At 50.7% G+C, this 8,891-nt stretch overlaps 1 protein-coding gene across 3 annotated transcripts; it reads left to right on the top strand.

Annotated features, from left to right (window-relative positions):
• Positions 1-17: 17 nt before the first annotated feature.
• Positions 18-8,671, top strand: POLL (DNA polymerase lambda). Of its 3 annotated transcripts, XM_079137966.1 has the most exons (9): positions 18-195; positions 824-948; positions 1,790-2,084; positions 2,505-2,667; positions 3,045-3,362; positions 4,095-4,268; positions 4,857-4,985; positions 7,263-7,431; positions 7,770-8,671. In XM_079137966.1, the coding sequence occupies exons 2-9, from the start codon at positions 834-836 to the stop codon at positions 8,132-8,134; spliced, it is 1,728 nt and encodes a 575-aa protein (XP_078994092.1). In that variant the 5' UTR covers positions 18-195; positions 824-833; the 3' UTR covers positions 8,135-8,671. The 3 variants fall into 3 exon arrangements, with proteins under 3 accessions (XP_078994092.1, XP_078994090.1, XP_078994091.1); XM_079137964.1 differs by having other exon boundaries at positions 58-948; XM_079137965.1 differs by having other exon boundaries at positions 58-948; positions 7,897-8,121.
• Positions 8,672-8,891: the final 220 nt, after the last annotated feature.

Below are 8,891 nucleotides of genomic sequence, written 5' to 3' on the forward strand. Positions count from 1 at the left end.
AGTAGTTTATTCCTCATCGCCCGGTGGCTCTCCAAGGACTAGAGTTGATCTCACCTTGGGAAGGACTCTGAAGCCCGGCCCGGTCGAGAGCTCTCCCCTGGCTCCCAGCTGGGCGTCCCTGGCCCGCGCCAGCTGCGCACGCGGCGGGGGCACCACACCTGCGTGGGTCTTCTCCGTCCCCAGCTGTGAGACCGAGTCCCGGAGGGCGCCCCACACCTGCTGCGGCAGTGCCCCATTTCCCCGCAGCTGCGGGACTCTCCCCCCGCCCGCCCCATGCTGAGAGTCCCGCGCCCAGGGCAGGTGCAGGCGGTTCCCAGCGCCCCCCGAAACCGCCCTTCCAGGTTTTCCTCTGCAATTGTACCGCTGAGGGGTAGAGAAAGATCATGTGGGGTTTATGGGCAGGTGTCTGCCAGTCTCCATTTCTTTGAGGAGAGGAAGACCTTCCTAAATATGTAGTTTCATTTCCTAGCCTGGTGTCTTTTTGGTAAAGCACTTTGGAAGTGGGATGCAGCAGGGGCAGACTGCTGAATCTTCAGAGCAACTCCTTTAAGGAATGTTATAATTTCCTACCTCTCAAAATAACCTCAATGGTCCCTGCGTTCCCCTCACTTTCCCCAATATCGAACTGAACAACCGGTGACTGTAGAGCTAGCTAAACCACTGAAGCTTCATTGGGTTTTCTGAGATCTCAGGAAACTGGGCTGCTGCCCCCAAGGTCTGGTCGATAGAGACTCCATTTCCATAGGCAAAGGGTTGGGAGAACTCAGTTTTGGATTTCTGCATGACATCTGCCCTAACCAACCCTTAAACAGAAAGGATCCAGCCATACTTCAATGGACCCAAGGGGCATCTTGAAGGCATTTCCCAAGAGAAAGAAAAGTCATGCCAATTCATCATCAAAAGCATTAACAAAGATTCCCAAGAGGGAAGAGGGAGAAGAAGCAGGAGGTGAGCTGGCACACTCTCAGAACTCTCATACACTTGAACCCTTGGCCTTCCTATTGTTCAGTCCTACTTTGTTCCTGTCCAAAATCAGATATCAGAACTGATGCTACCTGCCCAGGACCTTCAGGTCTCTGTATATGCCTTGGATTAGCCTTAGTCCCACATCTTTAACAGGTAGCTTTAGGTGTTACCTTATTCCCCGCCCCAGGACTTCATTAATCAGAAAATTCTCCCTGATCCCTCAGGAAATGACTAGTAGAATTCTTTGCTCTCCAGGAGGCTGCCCCAAAGGCACAGAAATCCCCCTTGATGCCTGAGTGCTAAGGCATAAAGATCCCAAGTTTGAGGCCATCCTCAGCAATTTAGTAGGGCCCTGAGGAACTTAGCCCCAGGCTTGTAAGTTGTTTTGAGAAAGATGGCAAAGGCTTTGTGGGGAGTGGGAGTGGGAATCAGATCTGCTAGACAATGAGGGCAAGAAACAATAGAAGAAACATGTGTTTTGTTGAAAGAATAAATGATAAAGTGATTCTGAACTTCAAAGTAGGGAGGAATAAGGCATTTATTTACTCTTTTATTCAACAAATATTTATAGGCTTCATACAGTGTGCCGGACATTGTTCTAGGTTACACCAGAAAACAGGATGAATAAAAATCCTCACGCCGTACATTCCAGTGATTGCCATCCGGAAATTTGCTGTATGCTTATAAGGTCAAATCCCCAGAAGGCAGACTGTGTGGATGGAAGGAAAATGATTGCTGTAGGGGAAGAGGACTACAAACATGGCATTCTGGTCATATCTAAAAGTTTTGATAATAGGTAATAGGCATCTGAATATCCTTCCAGAGTGGCTGAGCTCCCTGCGGGTTCACGTTGTGCCCACTGGCATTGGACGAGCCCGGGCAGAACTCTTTGAGAAGCAGATTGTTCAGCATGGTGGCCAGATATGCTCTGCCCAGGCCCCAGGGGTCACTCACATTGTGGTGGATGAAGGCATAGACTGTGAGCGGGCCCTCCGCCTCCTCAGACTGCCCCGGCTGCCCCCAGGGGCTCAACTGGTGAAGTCAGCCTGGCTGAGCTCCTGCTTACAGGAGAGAAGTCTGGTGGACACAGCTAGATTCAGCGTCTTTATCCCCAACAGGTAGGCTGGTTCCAGTCTTTTCTCAAATGTTTTCTGACAGCCTCTTTTTTTTTTTTTTTTTTTTTTTTTAAGTGTCGATGAACCTTTATTTATTTGTATTTGGTGCTGAGAATTGAACCCAGTGCGTCACACATGCCAGACAAATGCTCTACCACTGAGCGACAACCACAGCCCTCTGGCAGCATCTTGAGTCACTTCTTTAGCTATTGCAAATGACTATTATTTTTTGTTTTTGTGATTTTGGGGATGGAACTCAGGGCCTTGTACATGCTATGCAAGCCCTCTACCACTGAGTTACACCCCCAACCCTACTTTTAAAATTAGACACATTAGGAAACTAAGGTTTTAGAATAGAGAAGGATTAGGGATGAAAATAGAATGAGACCTTTGGTGTCTTAACCTCCTGTCATCATCCCCCAGGTACTTGGATCAACCACAGCCAAGCAAAGTGAACCAAGACTCTTCTGCTCCTCCTGGCCCTTATGGGGTTGGGCCTAGGACAGCCCTTTCTCCTCTGCCTCCTCCTACCAGAGCTGTATCTCCTCCCCCGAAGGCAGAAGAAGCATCAAGCTCCCAAGTCCAGGTCAGGAGCCTCCCAGCCCTCTGGGGACCTGATCACAAAAGTGGGGATCACCAGGTGGTAATTCAGAAAGTCTCAGGCCCCTGAAACAGGAATTCTCTCTTGATTATGAAGCCATTTAGCTTTTCCTGATTCTCATCACTTCAGCATTCACCTAGGCCATGTCTACCAGATACCACTGGGGAGCCCAGGACTGGACACTGGGGAAGGGTAGCTACATAGAACGTGGCCTCACACCTAAGGAGACCCAAGCTTGATGCAGGCCCCAGCCTCAATATTGGGTCTGAGTAGGAGACACCCACATATGCAAAGACAACTCCCACTTTTGAAGTGTCCTCATAGAAGGCAGGAATTTATTAACTCTTCTTCCCTACCTCAAGCCCAGCTCCGATGATGAAACCAGTGATGGAGAAGGGCCTCAGGTTAGCACAGCTGATCTGGAAGCTCTGATCAGTGGCAATTACCCCGCCCCACCTGAGGAAGATGGTGAGCCTGGCCCAGCCCCAGAGGCCCTGGATAAGTGGGTGTGCGCACAGCCCTCAAGCCAGAAGATGACCAACCACAACCTGCACATCACAGAGAAGTTGGAAGTGCTGGCCAAAGCCTACAGTGTCCAGGGAGATAAGTGGAGGGCCCTGGGTTATGCGAAAGCCATCAATGCTCTCAAGAGCTTCCACAAGCCTGTTAGCTCCTACCAGGTACCTTGGAGGTAGGGTGGTGGTAACAGGGGCATCTTTTCTTTACTAGTGAGGGGTTAGTGGAAGAACCAGTTACCAGTGGGCATCAGGCTTAGTGGTTAAGATTTTATGTTGGAGAGACATTCACAAAAGAAACAAAATGGGAAGTGAAAGCCGATTAGCAAAATCTTGATAATTGTAGGTTCAATACAGTGTCCTCTCTGCTTTTAAGTTTTCTATGTAATAAAAAGTTGAAAACAAAATTTTAGACTCTGGAACCCAATAGAGCAGGATTACTAACTGTGTGATGATAGGCAAGTTACTTAAACTCTGGAGCACCTGTGTTCTCATCAAGAAAAAGGGATTAATAGTAGCATCCTGTTCACAGTGCTCTTATGAGGAAGAAGTGAGATGGTCCATGGTGCACAGAACTGATGTACAGTAAGCCCTCAGTAAATGTTGGCTCTCAGCCATTGCCACAATGACGATGGCGGTGGTGGTGACTAGTACCATCATTAATCCCCACTTCTTATCACTGGTCTCTGTTCCTCTGGAAACTACAAGACAAGTTACCCAGCCCATATTCCATTCAAACTTCTCATCTTCAACTGTGCCCAGGTTTTCCACAGCCACAGAGTTGCCAGGCTGACTTTTCAGCAGACATCACTAAAGGAGTCTACTTTAACCTACCCCTGGCTCTCCCCAGCCACTTTCTCAATCTACTTCCGTACCTCTGTCCCCATCCTCCTTTAGGAGGCCTGCAGCATCCCTGGGATTGGGAAGCGGATGGCTGAGAAAATCATGGAGATCCTGGAGAGTGGGCACCTGAGGAAACTGGACCACATCAGTGAGAGCGTGCCTATCTTGGAGCTCTTCTCCAACATCTGGGGAGCTGGGACCAAGACTGCCCAGATGTGGTACCATCAGGTCACACCCTGGCTCACCTGCCATTTCAGTATTGCCATGTCTCAGAATTCTGACCTTATAACTCCCTTTGCAATGTTACCAGGGGTGAGCAGGGTACCATTCTGCTACCCTGTATTCTGATGGGAATGAACCTAGACTATAGGGAGATAATTTCTCAAAGGCATCAGGGCTCATATAGGCCCCTCTCCTGGCTTCTAGAACAGCCCTGTGGCTTGGCATCCTTGTGATGTAGGCAGAAACAAGAAGTATATTTCTCTGTCCCCCAGATAGCAAGTGCCTTTCTAAGAATCCTCAGGACATTCAGAGGAATGTTCAGAGGAGTAGGTTCCAAATCTAGCCATGGGGAGGTTAGTTATAATGAAGAGGCCCAGGACCATCCCCAGACCAGTGGTGCCAGGATTATGGCATGTCCTCCATGCCCCTGACTTTCCCAGGTCCCATGAGTAGAGACCCACCCACACCTGGGGTTGATTCTGCCTCAGGCCTTGTATGGAGTCTGGGGCAATGAAAACCTCCTATGTCTGCTTGTTCCTACCACTTCATTGGTCCTGGATCCTCATAGCTCTCCTTTTGGTTGCTTTTTTCCAGGGTTTCCGAAACCTGGAAGACATACGCAGCCTGGCCTCCCTGACTGCCCAGCAGATGATCGGCCTGAAACATTATGATGACTTCCTGGAACGCATGCCCAGAGAGGAGGCTGCAGAGATTGAGCATACAGTAAGCAGGTGTCCCAGAGCAGTGAAGAGAACCAGGCTCTGCTATGAGGTTCTGACTCAAAGTCAAGAACCTTTGATCTCTCAGCTGGGGAGCCCAACAAGCAAAGGAAGCTGTGGATCACCAGAGGTTGGGGGAAGAGCAGGTTGGGACTAAAGCTGCAGGTCCAGAGGTGGGCTTGGGAGAGAGCGACAGCACTGACCCTCTGAATGAGACTCCCAGTGTCAGTGTGAGCACTGGGTAACATTAGAGCTAGAGTAGAGGCTTGTTGTGGGTCCCCAAGGATGTTGGAGTTTGAACAAAGCGAGGGTAGAGTGGGTCAGGGCAGAGGTTCTTAATGCTTTTTTTTTGGTACCAGGGATTGAACCCAGGGTGCTTAACCAGTGAGCCACACCCCAGCCCTTTTTCTTTTTTTTTAAATTTTGAGACAGAGTTTTGTTAGGTTGCTTATAGCCTCGCCAAGTTGCTGAGGCTGGCTTTGAACCTGTGATCCTGCTGTTTCAGCCTCCCAAGCCACTGGGATTACAGGTGTGTACCACTGCGCCCAGCTTCTTAATGCTTTTTGATTCACTGACTTCTTTTGAGAACCTGATGAAAACTGGACTGTGTCCTCCCAAATACCTAAGTGTGTAAAGATCTTTCTCTATGTGTGGACCCTCTGAAGTCCACACAAACCTTGTCAGCCTTGGGTTGAGGTTGGTGTAGGAGCACAGTGCTAGTCAGAGTAGGGGTGGGATCAGGAGAAAATCCAACAAGATTGAATTAAACAGGCACATTCCTATAATCCCAGCTATTTGGGAGACTGAGGCAGGTGGATCACAAGTTGGAGGACAGCCTCAACAATTTAAGGAAAGCCTGTCTAAAAGTAAAAAATGAAAAGGGCTGGGGATGTAAATTAGTGGTAGAGCACCCCTGGGTTCAATCCCTAGTACCAACAAAAAGAAAAAACAATTGAGTTAAAGGCCTTGATTAAGAGGAGGGTTAAGATTTTTAATTGTCCAAGAAATAAAGTTTGACTAAGATAAGGGTTTGATTTACAGCTGCATTAGAGACTATGTTTTATATTAGGTTTATATAAAATCAAGAATAGAGAGAGACAGGAATAGATCTGTCATTTCTTCAGGCAGCATCAGGATTAGGGGTTATGGGCAAGATTTTCTCACTTTGGTCAAGAATCCTGATGGGTAGCACTCTGGGGAAACTGGCCTAGCTGGGTTGAAATCACCCTCCAGCTCCACTCCAGGCTATGGAGTGTATGGAAAGGCCCCTTTGTACTCCTGTCACCAGGCCTTAGTGCTAGTAATGACACCGTCACTCAGCCACGGTGTCTGGGCACAGAGAATGCCCCAGTCAGCCACTGTCCTTCAGCTGTTGGAACAGAAGAGACTTCCCCCCTGACCTCCTTTCCCCCCTTGAGGGCTCCAGGCTTAGGGGGTTTGATGGGATTACTCTCTGGGTCTCCTCCTCCCATTCTCCTGGGAAGTCAAAAAGGGCCTGAGGAGATTAGTGGAGCCCAGCCTGTCAGGGGAATTGAGGTGTCCTGACTGTAGGTATCCAGGGCCCCAGAAATCTGTGTCCTGGAATGGAGGTGGGAAGGCATCTGCATATGAAAGGCTTCAGTGTCTCTGGGTAGAGGCTAATGGGTTTGTTTCTCCTTAGAGGGATGATCCTTCAACTGACAGTCCCCTCTGTCTCAACTCCCTACTCCAGGAGGGGCTGTAGTCATGGGCTCATATTGGCCCCTTCTTTGCTTTCCTTTCCCACAGGTGCAGTTATATTTCTGTGTTCCATTTTCTTTCAGTCCTGGGCCTGGGGCTTACTGCCACCTGCTCAGGCCTCAAACCCCAACTCACACAATCTGCCTTTAGCTCCAAATCCACAGACAATTGGGGCTGCCGAGACCTGGCACCTGGCTTCCAGGCACCTGGCCCCCTGTCCTAAGTAGAGTTTCATAGACCAGGGCATGTGGGTGTGGATTGGGTTAGGGTTGAGAGAGAGTGTTCCTCTGCTATTAAAGAGCTGCAGAGGATGATGGGTGCCTTCCCACAGAGGTGTAGCCAGTGTCTTCTGTTCTCCTTGGACTTACCCTGCACGTGGGATGGTTCTCCTCTAGCCCAGTGCCAGCTGAAGAACAGCATTGCTCCAGGGGAATTCCCTCAGCCTGGCAGCAAGCTTGGGGCATAGCATGGACCACAGAATCACAGAAGACCCTCTGCTGCCCTGGGGGAGGAATTCTAGAGGCCTTGAGGACAACCCTCCTCCCTCCCTGCTCTTGCCCAGGTCCGGGTGACAGCCCAGGCCTTCAACCCTGGGCTCCTGTGTGTGGCATGTGGCTCTTACCGCCGGGGGAAGATGACCTGTGGTGATGTGGATGTGCTCATCACTCACCCAGATGGCCGGTCCCACCAGGGCATCTTCAGTCGTCTCCTTGACAGCCTTCGGCAGCAAGGTATAAGTTCCATCTCTGATGAGCAGAGGGCAGGGCGGCTGGGAAGGAGTCTTGAAAGAACCCCACCTCACCTGTAGCCAAGTCCTTGATAAAACAGGAACCAGCAGCACCCGCAGGCTCAGGTCTCACCTGTTCCCTCTGTGACACTGTTGGAGAGATGAGCAGAATTGCTACCCCATTTCACAAATCAAGAGATGGGCCCAGAGTGGGAAGGGTCCCTCTGCACAGAATCAGGTGAGGTAGGAATAGAGAACACAGAGGACTAGGAGAGACCTGGGAAGGTGGGAAGACTGGGGCCTGGCTTCTGGCCCTCTCAGCCGTACCCTGTGTTGTGCCAGGGTTCCTCACAGATGACTTGGTGAGCAAGGAGGAGAATGGCCAGCAACAGAAGTACTTGGGTGTGTGCCAGCTCCCAGGGCCAGGGCGGCGGCACCGACGACTAGACATTATTGTCGTTCCCTACAGTGAGTTTGCCTGTGCCCTGCTCTATTTCACTGGCTCTGCCCACTTCAACCGGTCCATGCGGGCTCTGGCCAAGACCAAAGGCATGAGCCTGTCAGAACATGCCCTCAGCACAGCTGTGGTCCGGAACACTCAAGGAGTCAAGATGGCACCTGGCCGAGTGCTGCCCACACCCACTGAGAAGGACGTCTTCACACTCTTGGGCCTACCCTACCGACAACCAGCAGAGCGAGACTGGTGACTTAGGGTCACAGCACACCAGCCCAGCTGAACCAGCTTCTCCCGTGATCATCCAGTACCTCCTCCAGCTTCATCTGGCTGAACTTTACACTTAGCCATCTGCTATCCTCTGTGAGCCCAAACCTGGGGCTCTGGGCCTGAGGGAAAGAGCCTGGCTCCCAAGGCTTTCCCATCCCGGATCAGGCTGCTCTCTCTTGTACCCTACCACCAACCCAGGGTAGTTTTACAACAGCCTCTTGCCCCATTTTAAGCAGGACCAGGTAGCTGGTTTGAAGTCAGCTTCCTGTGCTGAAGGCCCAGGCATCCCCCTTTTAACCCCGAGAAAGATCTGGCTGCTGGGGGCAGGATGGAAGCTACAGAGGGGGAGGGAAGCAGCTGTGGTCTCAGCATCTCCCCGGACCCTGAGTGAGCCATCCACATGCATTCCCTCCACCTACCCCACTTCCTGTACAGCTGGAACTTCTGGAAAGGGGCTGTCCTGGGCTCCATGAGGACAGCATCTGAAGGCCCAGGGGCCCAGTAAAATGCATTTGACATTTAGCCTCTCTAGTGTCTGTGAATTGCTGTAGCCCCTGTCTTCTTCTAACCAGGCAGGACAGAGATGGGAGCTGAGTGGCAGAACCCAGAAAAGCTTCATTAACTGCCTTAGGCCTAACTGAATCAGCTCTTGAATCTAGAATGGGGACTGGGGTGGATGTGAAAAGGGGGAATCAGCCAAGTGTGTTGGCACAAACCTGTAATCCTAGTTACTGAAAGGC

The sequence above is a fragment of the Sciurus vulgaris genome (assembly GCF_902686455.1).
Source record: "Sciurus vulgaris genome assembly, chromosome: 4".
NCBI lineage: Eukaryota > Metazoa > Chordata > Mammalia > Rodentia > Sciuridae > Sciurus > Sciurus vulgaris.